At 36.7% G+C, this 21,657-nt stretch overlaps 2 protein-coding genes and 1 long non-coding RNA gene across 3 annotated transcripts; 2 read left to right on the top strand and 1 right to left on the bottom strand.

The window, feature by feature from the left end:
• The first annotated feature begins 6,790 nt into the window (after positions 1 to 6,790).
• Positions 6,791 to 7,495, top strand: LOC127807659 (probable histone H2B.1). Its single transcript, XM_052345687.1, has one exon. It carries the CDS (start codon positions 6,854 to 6,856, stop codon positions 7,301 to 7,303), a length of 450 nt encoding a protein of 149 aa, XP_052201647.1. The 5' UTR covers positions 6,791 to 6,853; the 3' UTR covers positions 7,304 to 7,495.
• Positions 7,496 to 11,653: 4,158 nt separating this feature from the next.
• LOC127807675 (uncharacterized) lies at positions 11,654 to 15,081 on the top strand. Its single transcript, XR_008024777.1, has 2 exons — positions 11,654 to 12,376; positions 14,335 to 15,081. It is a non-coding gene; the product is annotated as an uncharacterized LOC127807675 (long non-coding RNA).
• On the bottom strand, positions 14,251 to 18,641 carry LOC127807634 (sucrose synthase 7-like). The gene is made up of 15 exons (XM_052345654.1): positions 18,474 to 18,641; positions 18,235 to 18,367; positions 17,997 to 18,151; positions 17,697 to 17,889; positions 17,462 to 17,580; positions 17,152 to 17,368; positions 16,983 to 17,078; positions 16,707 to 16,880; positions 16,487 to 16,603; positions 16,240 to 16,406; positions 15,936 to 16,160; positions 15,275 to 15,841; positions 15,041 to 15,179; positions 14,826 to 14,962; positions 14,251 to 14,669 (listed from the first exon to the last, which is right to left on the bottom strand). Exons 1-15 carry the CDS (start codon positions 18,575 to 18,577, stop codon positions 14,528 to 14,530), a joined length of 2,685 nt encoding a protein of 894 aa, XP_052201614.1. The 5' UTR covers positions 18,578 to 18,641; the 3' UTR covers positions 14,251 to 14,527.
• Positions 18,642 to 21,657: the final 3,016 nt, after the last annotated feature.

The raw sequence follows: 21,657 nt of genomic DNA, 5'->3' as shown, positions 1-21,657 counted from the left end.
TAATAATTTAACAAATAAGGTTAGGAGCCGAATTAGAGTAAAGGAGGTGATAAAATACAGGAAATCACGGGGTCTTTGACGGGAACTAAAAGTCAGAAAGAGAGGGTTAAGAGCTTGCCTTTACACGGCCGTTCCTTGCTTTTCTTATGCACCCGCTGCGAAGTAAAACGTTCGCTAGCAATAAATAAAATCGCAGCTTTAATTAAATAAATCTACCGTGTAATATAATTAATTTAGTCTCATATTTATTTTAAATTAAATCACGCTAATAAAATCATCGAAGCCAGCTTGATAAATTAAATTTAAATCAAACGACTCTAAATTCCATGATTAATAAACGGGCCGAAACAGACGAAGGGAGGGTATAAAATATGAGAAATCACAGGGTTTCTCACGGGAATTAAAGAATACGAGGAAAGGATTAGGATCTTGCCTGAAATCGGCTGATTCCGACCTCTCTCAAGCTCTCGAGGTAAATTAAATCATTTCCTAACAAATAACACATCCGAGACTCAAATTAATTAATTTTAATCGCGTAAAATTTATAATTAAAACATAACATGCTCCTATTAATTTTTACCCATGTACCTGGTCACTTTCCATGCCGACAAAATCCCAAAATCGCCCCATTTATATTATTTTCTTTTTTTTCTTTTTCTTTCTTTTTTTTTTCTTTTCTTTTCTCCTCTTCTTCTTCTTCTTCTTCTCCACGCCTACTGCTCCTGCAACTTCTTCTTCTCCTTTCCTTTCCTTCTTATTCCTTTCTTCTTCTTCTTCTTCTTTCTCTTCTTCCTTTCTTCTTCTCCCTTCCTTCTTCTTCTTCCGCGCTGCCTCCCCTGCACCTGCGCGCATTGCGGCCATGGCCGACGCTGCCCCAGCCGCTGCCTTGGCCAGCTCTGCCCTCGCCGCTTGCCTCTGGCCGGACACCGGCTGCCACCGCGCCCGCTGCAACCGCCATAGCCGTCGCTGCTGGTTGCTCGATTGCCATGGCCGAGCGAAGCTTGGCCAGCTTCCATGGCCGCCGCTCCCTCTCTCCCTCTCGACTGAGCTCTCTTTCTCACTCTCTCGGTCTCGATCTCTCCCCCTCAATCTCTCCCTCAGCCGAGCCCTCTTACTCCCTGCTCACTCTCTGCTCCCCTTGGTCTCTATCTCTCACTCTCTGCTCCTCTGTTCTTCTCTGTTTTCCATTTGACAAAATGGCCAGTTGCTTAACCTCTACGCACAGCCACAAATTAAACTTATTAATTAATTAATTTAAGTTAATTTCTTAACTCATTATTATTATTTTGATTATATTATCAATATGTATTAATTAATTAATTCAAATTAAGTTAACATAATTTACACATGTATTATTATTAGCAGTATTATTTTTACCACTCTTTGATTACCTTAAATCCTCAAATGCCGAAATTTAATAATTAATCGAAATTTAATAATTAATATCATTACCGAAATTTCGGGATATTACAATAATAGTTAGCATTGATTAAAAAACTCTAATAATGAATTCACAGGTAATGAGCATTTAAAAAATATCACGACAATAATTTTAATATGCCTGTTAACCACTAGGTAAAACGAATCACATGATCCAATTTTATGACTTTTTTACTAAGTTAATTAAAAAATGGATTTGATATTAAAGTAAAAAAGTGCATAATTTCACATAATAATTTATCCAAGTTTGTGGTAGATGAAAGTAAATATATTTGTACCTTTTAAGAGTCTTTTTTTTTTGTAGTTTTTTATTAGCACGAATTCACGTTTTTAATCGTAAATTTTTGTGTATGCTTTCACAAATCAATCAACATAATTTGAGATTTTAGAAATATTTTTTATTTTTTTACAAAATCAAGTGTCAAATAAAATATTATACTTTGTTATAAGGGTCAAATTTACCACTAAATTTTAAATTAGTCAAATAAGTTATTAAAATTTTATAAATAAGATCATATTAGTCAACTTTTGGAATGATCGTCCTTGTGTAATCCTGTCGCTCACGTATTATTTTGAAATTTAAAAATAAATAATAATTATTCAAATTAGTGTTTAAGGACATTAGTGAATATTTGAGAATTTAAGAGAAATAATTTATTTATGTGGTTTTGAGGAAATAGGAAAGTAAAGGTAATTAATTAAATTATTTGAAAGTGGTTAATCATTATTATTCATTGTATTCATGGGTTTAAAGGAAATATTAATTTATTTGGGTATTTGGAGATTTAAGAAAAATATTTATTTATGTTATTTTGAGAAAATAATTAGGTTAATTGGGAGTATTTATGAAAATAGAAAAATAAATTAAATTAGTGAAATTTCTGGAATTTGGGGGTGTAAGTGTAATAAGTGAAAAATTGAATGTGGGGTGCAAGTGTCAATTTATGGAAGTTCGGGTGTAAGGGAAATTATTAAGGAGGGCGCATGTGTAATTAATGAAAACTATGGGTGCTGAAATATGATTTGTGGAAGTGGCTGAGATTCAATATAAAATTGAGTGAGTGTATATATATGTTAAGGATGGCAGGTAGTGCAAGCGACACGCGCGCGAGGGGTCAAGGGAGTAGGCGCGGGGTCAATTCTCGGTTGGTGCGCGCGCTGAAGGGATTTTGGCTGATTTTTCAGCCAAAACCTTGCCCAAAACGGCGTGGTGGGCAGCCACTCACTGAGCCGCCCAATTTTTGCCTTTTAATAGCTGATTTTGGCCATTCTCGAACCAGCAAACAAAGAGGAAAGAAAATAGAGAAGAAGCAGTGCACGCAGGGGCCAATTTTGGAAGAAAATTGAAGATTAAACTCCGTTTAATCGCAGTTTAATTAGTCAGGTAAGTAAAGAAATATGTATTAAACATTCTGTACGGTTAGAATTTTATTTTAGGTCTTATTTTGTTAATTTTGGGAGTTTAAGCTATTTTACAACGTATATTAATTTGGTAGTGTTCAAACGTGAAAACGTTGTAATCAGCTTAAACGAGACAAGCTCCCTCTACCTTTGCGATCTCTTTCCATTTTATGAACCCCTCGCATTCTCTTAATTCGTTTCGATGTCGCGTATTAATTATATAAATTAAGGATGTTTTTTGGGTATGATTTAATTTAAAATAAATATGAGACTTATTAAATTTTATTTGTGGTGAGCCTACGTGGAATTTTAGATGGCTAAATTATTTATATTACACGGTTAGATAGTCATGGTTTTATTAATCACTATTAAATGTTTTACTTCGCAACAGGAGTGCAAAAAAGGCTAAAAACAGTTGTGTAAAGGCAAACTCCTCACCTTATCCTCATGTTCTTTAATTCTCATGAGAGATTTCGTGGTTTATCGTATTTTATCCCCTCCCTTAATTTAATTCGGCGCCTAGTATTATTTATTAAGCCATTATTCATTTGTTATAATTTAAATTAAACATGCACTTCTAGAGTTTTATTTGTTATGTGCTTACGGGGGTTTGTACCGCCCCCATTCCTTTTAGAATGATGCCGAACCTAGCTTGGGGATTAGGTTCCTAAACATGCGGGTTTATTTACGATTTTTCTCGGATTTATTTATGATTCGGTTAGAGTTATCGAGCAGTGGGGTAGGGGTCGGTTGTTGGTGACGTTGGGGTAGACTATTGTACGGCCCTGATGTGGACTGTCAGGTGAACACTCATAGTCACTGGCCGTTGACCGGTGCCGGGCACTGCTAACTAGTTCTGCCGGTATGTGATTTACTGCATGATTAGATACATTATATTACTGTTTATGATTTGATATGCACATGGGTAAGGGATGCATGTTAGGGTATTCATTTATTGAGTATGTTTTGACACATACATTATGGTTTGGTTAGGTTGCATTTAGGACGGGCATATGCATCGCGTGTGGTTTACTATGTGGGCGGAGCATGGCTTGATGCCTGGATGTATGGACGCCAGTGTATCACGTTGATGTTCACTACACTATTACATTTCTATGTGCATTGCATGATTACTAGTAGTTATTAGTTCTCGGACGGGAGGACCGTTCCGAGGGAGCCTATGGCTTGGGTGTCGAGAGTACCGACACGGACACACGGGTGACGGGAGCACCGACCCGGGACAACGCGCGTATGTTTGTTGAAAATTTATGTTGCCTTTCAGGGCAGCGGCAAGTTGGTATGGGACTTGGGTGCCATGTGTCTTGTGTGGGCCCCAAGGACCGATATGTGCTTTCATTATGCTTTTATACTGTGTTGTGCGTCTTATCGTTTGTGTGTGCTTGGGGGCTGGGGTTTTAGGGAGAGTTTATCGGATATACTCAGTCTTCAGCCCTTATTTCTTTATGCTTGTTGAGTCTCTCGACTCACTTTGTTTTCCATCATTTCAGGTAGTGGCAGCGTGGGCCATGACAAGGGAGTCAACTTTCAGCGGCAGAATTTGTATGGTATACAAGCAGTCCCGTCAGTCTCTGTCAACTCTGATGGTTGTGTAGGGTTTATTCCTTTATTTTTGACTATGCCAGGTCATACCTCGTGTCTCGTGTGTGTCGGTAGAGGAGTTTGTATTCTTTTATTTTTCTTGTGACCGTTGTGCTAGCGGGGTACCCGTAGTACATGCATGTATACATGGTTTCACTTCTGTTGTTTTAAGTCTTGTGTATGCATGTCAGGGTAGTTCTTGTCTTGTGTTCATTATTTTTCTTCTTCCGTAGGCGCTCTCGTTTGGGTAGTCCGAGTGGTTGGGGATATTCGAGCGGGGGTGCTTACAGCTCGTGCTCTTGATTTTGACAGAAAAATAAATTATAAGTGTGAGATTTTATTTTACTACATAGAACGAGAATTGAACTTACAACTCACCGGTATGAACTCAACATATTATTTGTCCAACTATTTGAGTTATGTCTTAAAGGTCATGTTAGCCAATTTTTTTGTTACATTTAAAGATGGTTATGGCACGAAGGTTGGTTCATTTATTTATTTATAATTAAGCTATCACTCAAATGAATGGTCTAGGTGAAAGAAAGCCAATAATTAGAACAAAGGTCTTATCTCCTCTATAGCTTGTTTATTATGTAGGACAAGAATGAAAGTAACAATTTGAACAAACACATTCAAATTATTGAACCAATAGTAGATCACGGTGCAAGAGAAATGCCACATAAGACTATTGGTCTTCCATAGATATAAAAGGCATGGAGGACCTTATTGATCAATTGCTCCGGGCTATTAGCATTAAAAAATTAAACGTTTTCAGGTTTTAAAATTTTATTTAATGTTTTTAATTTTGATAATGAAAGTTTAATTTTTGAAATTAGTTACAATTTTAACCAATGCTGAAATTAATTTTATTCGATATGTGGCTTTGTCCAAGTGACATGTCACTTGGAATTTAATTTTTTTATTTTTTTATTATTTTCTAAAGAAAAAAAGTTATATTTTATCTCCTCTTGCATGACCACCTCATCTTTCATATGCCATGGCCATTTCCCGCCTTGCCTCGTCGTTGCCCAACGTCAACTTATCTCGTTGTCTTCTCTCTACTTTGCACGAATTGGTTAACACACACACACATACAACAACAACAACAACAAAATATACAGTGACTGGCGCCAACAGGGGGTGATGAACGGCAGATCGAGGGACAGTAGAGGGTGATGGTAATGTTGCCGAGAAAGAAAGAGGGAGAGTGAGAGGGTAAAAGAGATGATGAAGTTTGATCTTAAGTTCGATCAAACTTCATCGAAGATCATATTTCTCCGATGAAGGTCGGAAAAGTTCGATTGAAAAAGTTTAATTGGAGAAATTCGATAATGAAGGCCAAAGAAGTTCAATTGGAGAAGTCTTATGATGAACCCTGTAGAAGTCCGATAATGAAGGTTGTAGAAGTCTGATAATGAAGGCTGTACAAGTCCGATAATAAAGGCTATATAACTCTGATAATGAAGGTTGTAGAAGTCTGATTGGAAAAATTCGATAATGAAAGTTGTATAGAGAAGTTCGATTTAAACTTCATCGTCCATCTCTCTCTTTCACTCTCTCTCTATCTTTGGCTAGCGCCACCATCACCCCCCATTGCTGCTCAACCTGTCGTCTGTCACCTTCTCGCCGTCGGCCATTGTATATTTTTCTGTGTGTATATATAAATATTGTTGTGTAAACATTTATATATGTGTGTGTATATAAATATATGTTGCTGTATGTGTGTATATATATATTTTTGTGTGTGTGTTAATTAATTCATATAAAATAGAGAAGAGGTGACGATAAGGCAAGGCGAGAAATGACCATGATAGATAAGAGAAATCTTAAGACTTTTTAGTTCTTATCGCATAATTGAAAAGAAGAGAATTTAATTATTTTCTTTTAGTTAGCTAGTTTTAGAATTATACCCTATCTCGATTCCTTTGAAAGCTAAAATAGAAAATTAATGATTGATTAGTGTAAACTAATTTATAAAAATTTAATAATTTATTTTACTTATTTTAAATTTTAATAATTAATTTACCCCTAAACCAAAAGGAAAAGGCAAAAATAGAATTTTACAATTCCCCTTTTAATTTTTAAAAGGTAGGCAAAGGCAATGGCGCCAATTCAAAAATAGAATGTTTTCGTGTATTCGAAACCCGAAAAAGAAGAGTGAGGGAAAAGAATAGAAAAGAAACTAATTCGATCCCAAGAGTTAAAGGTATCACAGATCACTGGTTCGCCTACTCAATCCAACGGCCCAAGTAACCGACAAGTCAGCGATCTGCGTGAAACCTTTATGCCCAATAAGACTTCGTCAGTCCCCTCTATATAATATCTCTCGTGATGTCTCATTCTTCACGCTTCCCCTCCACGAAAGATCAGTCTTCTCTATTTGTAAAACCTAGTTTCCTCTCTAGTCGGTTCGATGGCACCAAAGGGCGGCGAGAAGAAGCCTGCCGAGAAGAAGCCGGCGGAGGAGAAGAAGACGACCGTCGGGGAGAAGGCGCCGGCGGAGAAGAAGCCTAAGGCCGGGAAGAAGCTGCCGAAGGATGCCGGAGCCACTGCCGGAGACAAGAAGAAGAAGAGGTCGAAGAAGAGCGTGGAGACCTACAAGATCTACATCTTCAAGGTGCTGAAGCAAGTCCATCCGGACATTGGGATATCGAGCAAGGCCATGGGGATTATGAACAGCTTCATCAACGACATCTTCGAGAAGCTCGCTCAAGAAGCCTCTCGTCTCGCTCGCTACAACAAGAAGCCGACGATTACTTCCCGCGAGATCCAGACTGCCGTACGGCTTGTCCTCCCCGGAGAATTGGCCAAGCACGCCGTTTCCGAGGGCACCAAGGCTGTCACCAAGTTCACCAGCTCTTGAATAGCGGCGATTTCTAGTGGTTGGAAGTCTCTTCGCATCTAGGGTTAGGTTAGGTTTTCTAGTATTAGATTGCTAGTATTGCATGTTTTTGCCTTGAATCTATCTGTTTGGATGTGAATTTGGATTTGGCGGATATGATATACAGTTGGTTTGTTTCTTTTTGAAATGTTATTGGTTAATTAGCTTATTTAATTTGTTTGGGTGCCATTTTGCTCTTTCCATTAGGGAATTGGATGTGCGAGTTACTCTTATCTCCATTAGCTTGTCTTTGTATGGCTTACAAATGTTTCTCTCTTGCTCGAGGATGGGGAGGCTGTGTATAGCTTTGAAATTATTTCCTTTTGTTCATAAGACAATTACAAACATGTCCTTGCTGTTGGTTGTACCGGTTGTCTTAATTTTTATCATTGCTTCTTGTGTTATTTATGGATCTCTTGATTTATTCATAAACACTTCGTATGCAAGAGATTTCTCTATGTACACGTACGTAGAATTAATAACTGTATGGCCTTAAATCAAATGAATATGAGCTCGACAGTCTTTCTTCCTTTTTTGTTGCTTTTCTGTTGAACACAGAAGCCAGTTGGAACTTGGATTTGGGAAGGTTGAGCTTGTATCAAATGCTAATGGCTTTTTATATTTGAAATGAATAAGAAAACTTTATAAAATTATTGATAAAACTACTGAAAAATTAAAATGCATTCTACATTTTAAAGAAGGGAAAAATAATATTACCCAAAAATCAATCAGACAAAAGGTACACCCCTGCGAAAGATATTATCTCAAAGTTATTTCCACTCTGTATAACCAGCAACATAACCTCTATTCCCCGTTCCCGCTACTCTTTTTGTCTACATATTGCAGCCCCCGGTCCCTCTCTTTCTGTCTGTCTGCCTCTCTCTCTCTCTCTATATATATATATATATATGTTACATTCATATAACATTGGTTATTGATATAATATTGGTGTGGATATCTGCATTGGAATTAATGTGTGGCAGGGTAGTTCTGTCGATTCCAAATGTTATTGTAAGTAGTGGGATTAAGTGATGCCTTGTAGATTGTATTTTGCATACTGATAATCCCCTAGTGAGGTATGGATAAGAGTAAGGCTTCCAACTGTCCATGCTCAGCAAACATCTCAGCAAGGCCATGGTGTACATGACACTTCAAAAAGTCAAGGCTCTAATATGAAAGAAAACGTCAACTCTTGGTGTATCAATGCAAGAATTTTATTGGCTTGCAAAACTTTTTTGAAAATACATACAATACGTAGTGGAAATTAAATAGAATCACCTTGTAAGATCCGGTATCAGCGACCATATGCAATATAAATTGAAATTATTCCATAGGGTGTTTAGTAATATACCTCACAAATGATTTCGATTCTGATGAAAAGGTTGAACGCCCATTAAGGCAGCAACGCTTGCTTGCCAACAGCTTCATTGAGCAGTCACCTACTACCCTGAACAACTTGGATGACCAATTCGTCTCCTAAAAATATGAGGGATTTAATCAATCCATGCTTCGAATGTGGATGAAACCTACCAAGGAGACCTATGTGCTAATTAAGCTGCTTGTAGGTGATTTAAGTTGGAAATGGGTTCAATATCAAGAGATACCAAACCCAAACAATCTCACTGTTGGATTGGTGTTGGTGCTACAATAGCAACAATGAACAATGGAGCAAAAGGGAGCAAGGGAGAAGGGCTTATGTTGAAGTTTACACAAAGTAAATCTTAAAATCAGAATAAAGGCATTAAAGGAATCGAATGTTTTTTGTTTTAAGTTTTAGAAGTTGTTGTAACGGTAACTAACCATGTAACGGTTAGTACCGACTTTTGTTTTTTCTTTTAAATGTCTTGTAATTATTGTCTCCTCTATATTTTATAAATAGAGGGGCCAACTATGTTTCTGGTGCGCATTTTCTTCAGTTTTTTGCATGTACACGATAAAGAGAAAATCCTAGGATTATTAGACTTTGTAATCTCTGTAAGGAATGCCTGTGTGTGAAGGCTCTGTGTGTATTGATCTATTCTATAGTGAATTATGGGTATCGCCTTTCAGTCTGGATGTAGGACTTTGATTCATTCAAAGTCCGAACCAGGATAAACCCTTTTGTCTCTTGTTTCCTTTTTGTTTTCATGTGAGAGTGTGAGGATTGTGTGCTAGGTGTTTGATCAATCGCTCAACAACTTGGTATTGGAGCTAGATTTACGGGCGCACAATCAAGATTCACTCAAAAGAGTTAAAGACAGAAACTGAAATCAAGAAATGGCTCTATCGGCATCATCCTCAAGGTATGATATTGAGAAATTCAGTGGCAATAATGATTTTGCATTGTGGAAAATTAAAGATGTAGACGCTTCTTGGAAATCTTCGATTAAAAGATGCGCTAAAGGAGGAGTCAAAAGAAAAGGTTGGAGAAAGGGTTAAGACTCTCTCAGCAGAACAGAAGGCAAACATAGAAGAGAAGGCATACAATACCCTCATTCTAAGCTTGGGTGATAAGGTCCTTTGAGAGGCCTCCAAGATGACTACGACATTGGAGATATGGAAGAAATTGGACAGCCTCTACTTGATGATGACACTGTCAAGCCAGTTATTTCTAAAGGCAAGATTCTTTACTTTTAGGATAATCAGAAATTGCAAGATCATATTGATGAATTCAATAAGCTTTGTCTAGACTTAGAGAATATTAATGTCAAGTATGAACGACAAAGAAATCGTGTCGAATTGCAACCCTCGCTGTTCGAAACGATCAATAGTTTCGAAGCAATTGGTTGACCGATTCATAATGACCGGTGAACTGATTTCTCAATTTGTTGATCAGTTTCGACCACGAGTCGGTCGACCGCCTCCAAGGTTGGTTGACTAGTTCTATTTCTTTGCACAAAGTTTCTCCAAATTGCATCTAGGCATGCCATTAACTCTTAATGGCATTTTCACTATCTCATAATGAAACTGATGCTCTCATTAACTCTTGACGGAATGCCTATCAACTCTTGACAATTGCTCCGATTAATTTGATCATTGAACTCGATTCGTTAACTCTTAACGGTAACATCATTAACTCTTAATAATGATTATAACTTTCATCGTTTAGTTAACCACTACACTTGGATATGCGTGTGACCTTTTAGGTTCACCATTAAGTAGCAATCAAGACATTTCAAACTTTTTGACACTGACCAAACACTTTGGTCTATAACGAGGATCTCTTTATCTCCCTAATGTACCCTAAAAAATCCTAAGTGACAACTAGCATTATGTCAGAGCGATTGTACTAGTAATGAAGTCTTACTTTGAATCTATTTGGGCTTCCGATTCCCGTGTACTATAATCTTTCCATCAACTAACATCCCGATTGAGTGAGAGTCATAGACTAATCAAACTCACTAACTCGATAGCTATGTTAAGATCTAGCGTGGTGTGATCGAGATGACACATCGGAACTCCTTTTTGACATCGAAAAACCTTTCTAATCATGTGTACCCTGGCTAGGGGTTTGTACAATCACAACCACCACTAATCGCATAGGATGTTCACCTCACACTGGAGGTCGATGGATCCCATTTGCAATCACCTGCCTCCGTACGTTACTGCACAGATACCACACAATGCATCTTCCACCTGATAACCAGATGTTCTTAGTAAAAGCAAATCTTAAGCACCAACATACAAGACAACTATGTTGTCTCCGATCTAAGGACCTCACAATCGAAATCAGTGACAGATCATAAATCTTCTCAACCACGTGATCTATTACTTGCGTTACATTCAGTAGATATTCTACTAACATCTACTCACATGTCTACTATATCTATCTTATGGATTATAGCATGCGACTCACCATCCTTTATTATCAAATATGGTAACTCATATGCCAGTTCGTAATCGATTAATCATAGTTCACTTTTGAGAAATCTAAGGACTGGGGATACTTTTAAGAAATCCTCAATCCGAAAGTTTTTGTCACATATTCTTAATACTTAAGAATAAAATTTTCATCAGAAAATCTAAGGTTCATTCACATAATTAATTGGAGAGGTATGAATGAACAAATGATCTCAAAATATGAAAATATATTTTATTATATTTGTTAGATTTACATCATTAGTCCTATAATTACAATTGCTAAATGCCATCTAAATATAATATTAGGGCAGTAACACTAACACTAATCAACAAGATATGGAAAAGAAGGATCACACGAGGCTCAAGGTAGGCATAAAGAAAGGCTGGACCCTCAGGTAAGGGGATTTCATTTCCTTCAAAATCTCATCTTCTTCAGGAGCTGTTATTTTTGGGTTTTAGGTTTGCCTTTGATCTAATGTCCTGCTCCTAAAATGGTTGCTTAAGTGTCAAAGAACCCTTCCTGGAGCAATATGGGGCAGTTCTTCACTGTTTTGCAGGCTAGCAGGAGAATATAATACTCAGGTAACCCTGTGTGACTGAGGAACAAAACATCTCCCATTGGTCCAAGCCATCTATTTTGTGAGGGTGTGTAATTGTGCATCATCATATATGTCGCAGCTTCAAATAACATAAGACTGTTAACAAATCTTCTTGACTTCTATCATTCACAGATTGTTAGAAGAACATAAGCCGCTAACTTTCTTGATGTATCTTACTTTTTGAGAAAAGAACTTTGCTTTTAGCTTATTTAGAGTCCTTAAGTTGACTACAAAATCCAACAATGGCAAAGCTGTTTCATATAAAATTTGATCAGCCTCAAGGTGTTCTGGGCTTCCTCTGTCGTGCATGCCAAAATCAAATTGTATTGTCCAAAGAATTTCTCTATGGTTTTACAGTCTCTCTCTCTCTCTCTCTCCTGGTTAATATTTATGAGTTTACTATGATTTCGTAGTCTGTAATTTCACATCTCTGCTGCTGAAAGGTAGTTTGTTGCTATTTCTTCTTTATATATTTGACATGCGTCTACAATTTGGTGTTTTAACTGTGGATTTCTCAATGGCTTGCTCTTCTTTGTTATCAAGTTCCTATTCTCACAATTGTTTCCGATCTGCTTTTTCAGGTAAAGGAATTTCTTGGAGATGGATTCTTAAATGTGTAAGAACTTTGTTTTTCTCATTTACATTTTGTTGATCCTTGTCAAGCAAAATTTGAACAAATGATCTGTTTGCTAGACTGCTTTGTGGTTTATGAAAATTTCAAGAGAAGTTCAGGGGCTGTTTAGTTGTAGAAAATAATTTTCAGTTTTCTATCTCCAATTTTTTATAAAATCTCTAGTTTTAATTTTTTATAGAAAATTTGGACAACGCGTTCAAATGTTAGAAATGCAGAATTAGTTTCCAATCTAGAAAGTTAAAAAATATGTTCAAGAGAAGAGAGATGTTTTAATTTTTTTTTTAATGTAACTTGTGTTAGAGAATGAGATGAAAGATAATTTATGGAAAATTGTGTTTTTCAAATCTCTAAATTAATAAGGAAAACTATAAAACTCATTTTTAGTAGTTTTCAAGTTTAGTTCAATTTTCAAAAATCATGTTTCCCAAATCTCCATTTTCCATTTGGAAAAGTCTGGCCCCATTCGGTTTTGAAAAACATTTTCTAGTTTTTAACTCTAATTTTATAACTAAAGATGCCCTAACGTATTATGTTTCAAAAATTCATGACATTCATTTTCAGAAAATTTAGAAAACATGAAAAATGATGTTTTATATTTTGTAGTCTAAAGTTGAAAAATTAGAAAACTGTGTTTTCTATTTTCTAATGAGAGCTTCAATTATTCAATAGAAAATTGGGGTTAAAAAATAGAAAATGTTTTCTACAACTTAACAGACCATTTGTAGTTGAACAAATTTTCTAGTTTTCCTTTTTTATGTGAAGTAATTTTTGGAAAACTGGGGCAGTTTTCCACAACTAAACAGCCTCTCAGTGTTCCACAAAAATACTCCATTTTACAACAAATAGAAAAGGGCATCCAGTGCTCATAATCTAGAGATGGATTCTTAAACATGTAAGACCTTTGTTTTCCTGAATAACATGAGCTTTGTTTTTCTGAATTACATTTTGTTGATCCTTGTCAAAACAAAATTTAGGCAAATAATCTGTTTGCTGGACTGCTTATATTATGAAAATTTTCTGGGAAAGTTAAATGTTCTAACAAAATCCTCCTTTTTCCCAGCAATAAAAAAGTGGTGTCCTAGTGCACGAGATTTCCTACTTTGTGAGGGTCAGGGAGGGTATTTGCTGCCGCTGATTTTCTTATATTTCATCATGCTCCAAATTCATATTCTCCCACTTTGATTGATTTTCCTATCTTTCTGGCTTGACTATTCATTTGATTGATTCATAACTAGCTTGACAGAATGCAGATAAGTTATATACTATGTATTTTGGTGAAGCGCCCATTTTGAAAAACTTTCAATCGAAACTTCAAGTTCGAACAAAATCCTCTTTTTTCCAACAAATAAAAAAAAACAGAGTCTGAGTACACAAGACTCCCTGCATTACGAGGGTCAAGGAAGGGTTTTGCTGCTAATTTTCTTATATTTCATGCACCAAATTCATACTTGTCTACTTTTATTGAATTTCTTATATTCCTGGCTTAACTATTTATTTGGCTTACTCATAACTAGCTTCACAGAATGTAGATGAGTTACATACTATGTATTTTGGTGAAGCGCCCATTATAAAAAATTTTCAAGGAAACTTCAATTTCAAACAAAATCCTTCTTTTTCCAATAAATAAAAAAGTATTGTCTTAGTGCACGGGACTCCCTGCATTTCGAGTGTCAAGGAAGGATCTTTGCTGCCGCTGATTTTCTTATATTTCATGCACCAAATTCATACTTATCTACTTTGATTGAATTTCTCATATTTCTGGCTTAACTATTGTTTGACTTACTCATAACTAGCTTCACAGAATGTACATAAATTCCATACTATGTATTTTGGTGAAGACACCCATTCTATGGGAAGGGGAAATGGTTAGTCTTGCAATCTACTGTTCATCATATCATATATTATGTGATTTATGTTTTCTTGGATGCCATTTAAACTAGGGTTTGAAGCATCCGAATGGCAAGAAGACTGAAAATACAGAAGGAAACGATTTGAATCATCTGCAGAAATAGATGCCAAATAGCTGAGTTTGAGGAAATCTTATTGCTGAATTGAGCTTTTACATATTTAAGGCTTTCTTTCACTTATTTCACAAGGACCACACTTTCCGCAGAAGCATGTATTGGATTGCGATCATCTATACAGACCGTAAATCTTGATAGCCGTAAAAAGAATGATAAGAAGCGAGAAACACCAAAAGGACCACTTAAAGTATGGGAAAGGCCTTCGGCCACCTTCTTGTGAGCGTAGTTGCTCCTGATCTGAATCACTTGCCCTGCACACAAATTCTCTTCAGTTAAAAGTTCTGGTTGATCCTTCAGAAAACCAGCTAAGAAGTTGTAGAGAGAAGTGCTTATTTTAGATGAAAATAGAACAGAAATTGTAAGCAGAATACAATCCAAACATTTCCAGTAGGAGTAAGCAGGCATGCCTGGTTGTGGATTCAGTTTGCGGCTTTTGTTCTAGAGGCTTAGGCTCTTCTTTCTGTGCTGCTGGTTCTTGAGGTTTAGTTGGGGCAGTTGGCGTTTCTTGCTGCGCTTCAGCACTTGCAATTGCTATCTGCTTTGCCTGTAACATTTTACATGAAGTAGTTAAGATACTTGTTCGTCAATTAATTCATGAACAAGTATATTTTAATTAGCTGACCAGGTTCCTGAATTGGAGATTGTAGAACATTTGAATGTATCTCTCTTTAGCTTGCTTCGGTTCTTTATTTAATTGCTTCCAAAAGCCATACAAAGATCCCATCGTCAAGACTCTGTTTGCATAAATTTTCCAGGTGTAGCTGCACTTAGATTTTGAGTGTCAGGATTGGAGGCAATATAAAAATTCAGACAACAGGCTTCTAAAATAATTTAGATTTTGTCTCTCAGTTTTTACCATTCATATATGCGATCAAGACCTGCTTTAGACATCTTGTTCCAGTATTCAGCATCTACCTTGCACTTTTCAAAGAATGTAGCAATCTTATTACTTGACCCATCGCCCTCATAAGGATCAATATGGAAACCTGAGATCCCATCGACAATAATTTCTGCCGGTCCTCCTTGATTGGTTGCAAATGTGGGTAATCCACAGTTCATTGCTTCAATAACTGTAAGACCAAAAGCTTCATATAGTGCAGGCTGCACAAAGACCCCCTTCGTATCTGCAACACAGCGGTACAGCTCTCCATTCCGGTACCTGTCAGTTTGAGCTGCGATCCATCTGAACTGACCAGTAAGTTGGTATTTATCTATCAGAGCATGCATCTTTTTGATCTCTGCAATTTCTTCCCGATCTTTTGATCTGGAAGGATCGAAGAACCCTGCAACAACCACAAGGTTTGCCAGTTTCCTGAGCCTTTTGTTCTTCCCATACCATTCGGCCAAGCCTGTAATGTTCTTCACTGTATCGAGCCTTGCCATTGAAAAGATGATTGGTTTCTTCTTGTCTGCTAGAAATCCCCTTTACCAGGCATGGTTCGTATTCATTACCAAAACATTGTCAGTTTTTTTTTTTCCAAGTTGAAATACAAGGTGAAAGGAACAGAAAGACTTACATGTGCTCATTGTTATCATCCTTATTGTAGAGCAGTTCATGGATGGCCGGATGAAATGAGGTAAGTCGCTTGTTTTTCTCTGTGAATGGAAAGTAGACTGCTTGTTCCGCGCCAGGAGCAGCCACGTTGAACTTAGGATCAAAGACATTGATGCCTGAAATCACTCTATAAAGATCTGGCATGGTAAATGCCATATGGCTTTCATATTGTCCAGGCCTATTCTTGCTGAAAGGAAAGGCGGGCAATTAGTCTTGGTGAACAATGGAGACAAATATTTTCTATCTCATACATCAGCCCTGCTAACCTTCCTGAAATTTCTTGATATGAGCTGGTAACAATGAAATCAGCTGAATTCATTGCAATCATGTCAGCTGTGAATTGGCATGAGAAGTGGTACTTCGGATCGAGGTCCCTCCATTTGACATCAGAATTCTCGTACTTTGTCTTCTCTAAAGCATGTGCAATCGTTCCCTAGATGTGCAAGCCAAACTTTAGATCCTTTACGACTCACAGAACGAATATAAAGAAAGAGGTTTATCTAGGCCGCTAACCAGAGTGACTCCCAGTTTGCTAGCCATTAGAGATGCCACCAAGTTTCCATCGGTATAGTTTCCAAGTATAAGGTCTGGTCTACATTCCAACAGCTCAACAACCTTAGCAGTGGCATCCTAGTATTGGAACAGATGAAAACAGGTGAGGGAATGAAGGAAAGTTAAATGACAATCATGCAAATAAATGTGCCAGTAGAGGATCAAATGATAAAGCACTTGCCTGAGTAAATCTCTCGAGGTAAGGGTAGATATCAAACCGGGAAACCCATTGACGAACAATCCCTTTGTCAGTCTTGAATGGGACTCGAACAATGTGGGAGTGCTCTGTATTAAGGATAGGCTCCATCTCCTGGTTACACTTCGTCCCTTGTGCATCTGGTATGAGACGAGTTACCTGCCAGAATACAAGCATGGGACAAGATGCTCAAGTGAAATCTTATAACTTGTCTTCAGCTGGTTAATACATCATTCTTAGTGAACTCTGTCAATAGCTTACCACAAGAATTCGAGGCTTCAAATCCAGTCCTTGCTGCTTAATTCGTAGGAGCAGTTCCTCCTCTAGAGCTTTCACTTGATCTAGAATGTAAACAACCTGTTTGAATTTTAGCTTAGTATGATTGAAGATGGATTCATATTTTTGTTTAGGATATGCTGCAGTTCTCTACCTGTCCTCCAGTGTCAGGCAAGCCGAGGACATCAGACTGGCCAAAGTAGCCATGGACGGAGAAGATCACAATGTTGAATACATTCGGAAGCCTTCTAAAGAATGATTGCATTTTAGTTGAATCCGGTGCTTGAAGTATCTCCGAAAGGATCCTCATTGTCTCTTTAACTCTTTCTGCAGTATCTCCCCACCCTTTCTCGAAGCCCCACTCTCCAAGCCTGAATAGATGAAAATATGTTGCTTCATCTATACAGATTACTTGACATAAAGAAGCAATTTTCTTTTGACAAACAAATAGAATAAATGGTTACTTCTTCTCGAAGTTCTGGTATTTCGTGTGTTCAGGGATAGATGAAAGATAAATATCTGCTTCGATCAGGGCTGCTTGAAGCTCGGCAACCGAATCGAGCGTCTCATTGATCATAAGATTCTGCATAGATCAGACACAAATAGAGGACTCTTTGAGTTGCTAAACAAGTTCTTCTAGAATTATCTGGCCATTCACATCCTTTTGATGTTCAAAATTTCAAACCACTGCCTTCATACCTCTCCACGGTGATTAAGGGCTAGTAAGTAGTCCAACAGAAGCTTCGCTTTCTCAATATCCCCACTGATTTCTGTAGCGGCGAACTTTGAGGCGTACTCAAGTCCATTTCCAATAGAAGAAGAAAGAGTAAGGCGAGGAGTATAGAAATCAAATGCTCCAAAATCTACTTCCAATGCGTTTTCATTGCTTGCCCTGCATGTCAATGATCAAATCCTGTAATTCTAAGCTTCATGATTCGCAAGAAAAAAACCACACACATAATTCGAAACATCTGAAACTTTGTTCAGACGCTGGCGCACCATTCCTCGTCGTAGATCATCTCTTTGAGCTTCAAGTAATCTGTAGCTTTAATAGCATCCACTGCCAGCTCAATGGCGTTCACCTTGAGAAATTCCCAGGAACCCGGGTTCCTTCTCACTGCCAGAGCAGCGTATGGTGGAACTGCGGCTGCCTCCTGCAAATGATCGGATGAAACTTGTTTAGTCTCATTAAGCATCCATGTAGACAGAGGGGGGGAAATCTGAGCAAATCCAAGACCTGGGTGGATTTGATGACTTCGCCAACTACACCCCCCAAAACCTTGGCTCTTTCACCCTTATCCTCGATTGCCTTCTCCATTTCTTCCATCAAATGGTGGGGTTTCAGCAACCTTCTCCCATTTCCAACAAAACTTAATTTTCCAAACAAAGAAAAATTTCCTTTCCGTTAGCCACGCAGTTCAACTAGTAGCTAGACAACGCGAGAATGTATATGAAAATGCAAGTGTTGGTTCGTACCTATCGAAGCATCTCTTCATATGGTCCTGGTTCTGCTTGAGTGCATTGGAGAAGCTAGCTGCCATTGCTTTATCTGATGGCCGGACGACTATTGCAGAAGCCATTTTAATGGTGGCTTTGAGTTTTTGAAAAATGCTTCTATCTCTGTGTTTTGCATCGGTTCGGGAGCATATACATATATATAGAGAGAGAGAGAGGGGGAGGGGGGTAAGTAATGGGAGAAATTAGAAGAAAAGAAGGAACATTATTCCTTGGTGAGGAGTGGTAGGAAAGTAAAGATTGGAAGAAAGAAAGGAATTCATCAACGTGAGAAAACAGAGCTGAGATTTGCCTTTTTGGCGTGAGAAAGAATGGATGGATCTCTTGATCGTTTTTATATTATTATCCTTGGGGTTTGATCAACTTCTCTTATTCTTTTCTTTGAAACCAAACTTCCACGACATGGTGGTAGAATTATAGAAATACTGTGTGTGTGTGTGTGGGGGGGGGGGGGGGGGGGGGGGAACCAAGGTCCACGATGAGGAAGAAAAAAAGAAAGAAAAAGAATCCTTTTGGACCAATATAAGATACAACTTTTAGCATTCAATGCTATAAACCCTACACAACAAACAAAAGTTGATCAGAAATGCCATGCTAATGGAAATACTTATATGGGAAGGGGGAATCACATGATAATAAAGATTACATAGAGATTATTTAACAGAGAAAAACACAAGACCCACTAAACTACTATTTTTAGACAATAATTGCTAATTAGAATGGTTTTGGTGGGCACTTAGCTAGTAACTCTTTGCCCCAAATCTAATGTGGAATTGAGTTAGCTATTTTTTACACATATCAGCATAATATAAATAATACATTTTCTTAGTAAAAAAAAAAGAAAAGAAATAACACCTTTAAGAACATTGTCTTTGTTGACAAGAGAAATGGGAAAGGAAGAAAACTACATAGTATAGGCAAAGTTAGAATATAGGGTACATAAGTAAATTATATTAAGTCTAGTCATATCAACTAGGAGTGAAAATATTTAGGTATATAAAGGTATTATGGACTCATTTTCAATCTACAATTGCCTAGAAATATAAATTCAACGGATCTACTCTCAATGTTTATATAATCTTTATTTAGTTTTGTCAATGATGCATAGCTTTTCCAATTTATTTTGCCTAGCAATAAAAAAAGATCTCATCTTTGCGAGGTTATAAACGATCCAAGTTAAGTTGAGTCATAGAGGCTTAAACTTGTTTTGTTTATAATTTTATCAAGCTTGGGCTCAACCATATTTACTTCATTTTGAGGCCTTTTTTTTAGTATAAAATTAGTGTGTATATATATATATATATTTAAAATATAAATAACAAAATTATGAAGATGATGAACCGTTCTCATCTCAATACACATAAATAAGAATTAAAGAAGATTTTCAAGGCAAATGTCAAGTGGTTAGACTACGATAAATTGGGATTCGCACCAGTAGATTGTGAATTCAATTCCTCATCCTGCACAATGAGACAAAATCTTCACATGCGATTTATCTCCTCTGCTAAAATTGAGGGTACGAGCGAGAGGGGGACCGTGTAAAGACGATAGTCCCAAGAATAGTAAGAAAAAACCATAAATGTTTGATCAAAAAATTAATTCTTGTGCAATATAAATGAATCAATCAATTTCTTGGCCTTGCACCACTATTGCGATTGATTAGATTTTGGATGGTTTATTGAAACTTAAAATTGAAACCAAATCACTTCGGCCAATTTTAAAAACTCTAAACTGAAACCATATTCTAGATTTTCTTTTTCTCCTCAACCCTAGTGAAAAAGCATATTTTCCTCTCCTTGTAGTGCAGAAAAACTTTACCATTTTCAAATAATCCCTGAACGAGCTTTTAAAAGAAATCACAAACAAATTTATAAACAAGCACTCACACGAATTTGTTTACAAGCCAAAATGACATGAAAACTATTAAGATTAAATTAAGTTAATTTACCAATTGAACTTTGTTGTATTTAATAAAGTGGTTCCAAACTCAAAATAGGTTCAAAACGAAAAAGTCGAGAAGATCGAGAAACTAAAAGTCACTAAGAAACTCTTTTAGAAGTCACTCTTCAGTACCCCTGAGAGACCCTTTTAGGGACCTCTATCGGGTGCTTCTATGAGACCTTCCTGAGAGTCTCTTAAGTCTAAAAATACATCAATTAACTTTCAAGATCTTCGCTTGAAGATCTGTAACAGATAATTTCAAAAGACTTAAATATCTCTTAGACTAATAATTTCAATTTCTATAAATATGGAGTGAGTTATCAAGGTATGACTAGAACTCTATTAAGATTGTATACGTGTTATTTTTAGATATTATTTTGAAGACTTGATTTAGGCATCAGGTGGCTCATGTGGGAGATACCCTATACCTAATTAATTTTTGTTTCGCATGTGTCTTAAAGATTAGAAGATTGAGATAAATACTCTCTCGTAATTACAAATTTATTAGTGCAATTGTCAAGTTAATGGACCAATGGAGATCGAGTGTGTATTTGTAATTATCCACGAATTATTTTAAATTATCTTCGTGTCAAGATTTTTCACCACTTCCTTTTCTTCGTTCTCGGATTGAAGATGTCGATAATGTTTTCATTGTGGTGGATGTTACTGCCATAAATGTAGAACAAAGGTATAAATGTTGATGTTATCATGGGCACCCCCTTTGCTCCGAAAGATCAATTGCAAAATAACTAAAATATACATGCCTCAAAATGGCCGAATACATATTTTTTCTTTTACCCGTTTACATTTTTTTATGTGATTATTCAAAATTTTTTATTATTTTAATTATACCTTTAAATTATTATACATTTTTTAGTCAATTACACACATCGATTAAATTATGTATCACACGTCGCTGAAATATTCAAATTACCCCTTATATGAATGCTGTGTACTTGTCACTGGCCACCTCCCCTAACCACTAAAAGGAGAAACTGTGACATAAATGATGATCGTTTGTACATGAGTGAGAGATAATTTGAGTATTTTAGTGCATGCTTGTTGTACAATTTAAGTGAAGTGTGTAATTAACTCAAAAATTTATAATTTAAAGGTGTAATTAAAATATAAAAAGTTCAAGTAATTATAAAAAAAACTTAAAAATATAAATATAAAAATATTTATTTGGCCACCTCAAAATATG

The sequence above is a fragment of the Diospyros lotus genome, chromosome 1 (assembly GCF_014633365.1).
Source record: "Diospyros lotus cultivar Yz01 chromosome 1, ASM1463336v1, whole genome shotgun sequence".
NCBI lineage: Eukaryota > Viridiplantae > Streptophyta > Magnoliopsida > Ericales > Ebenaceae > Diospyros > Diospyros lotus.
Note: the sequence above shows the minus strand (reverse complement) of the source record. Positions and strands in the feature narration are given on the sequence as shown.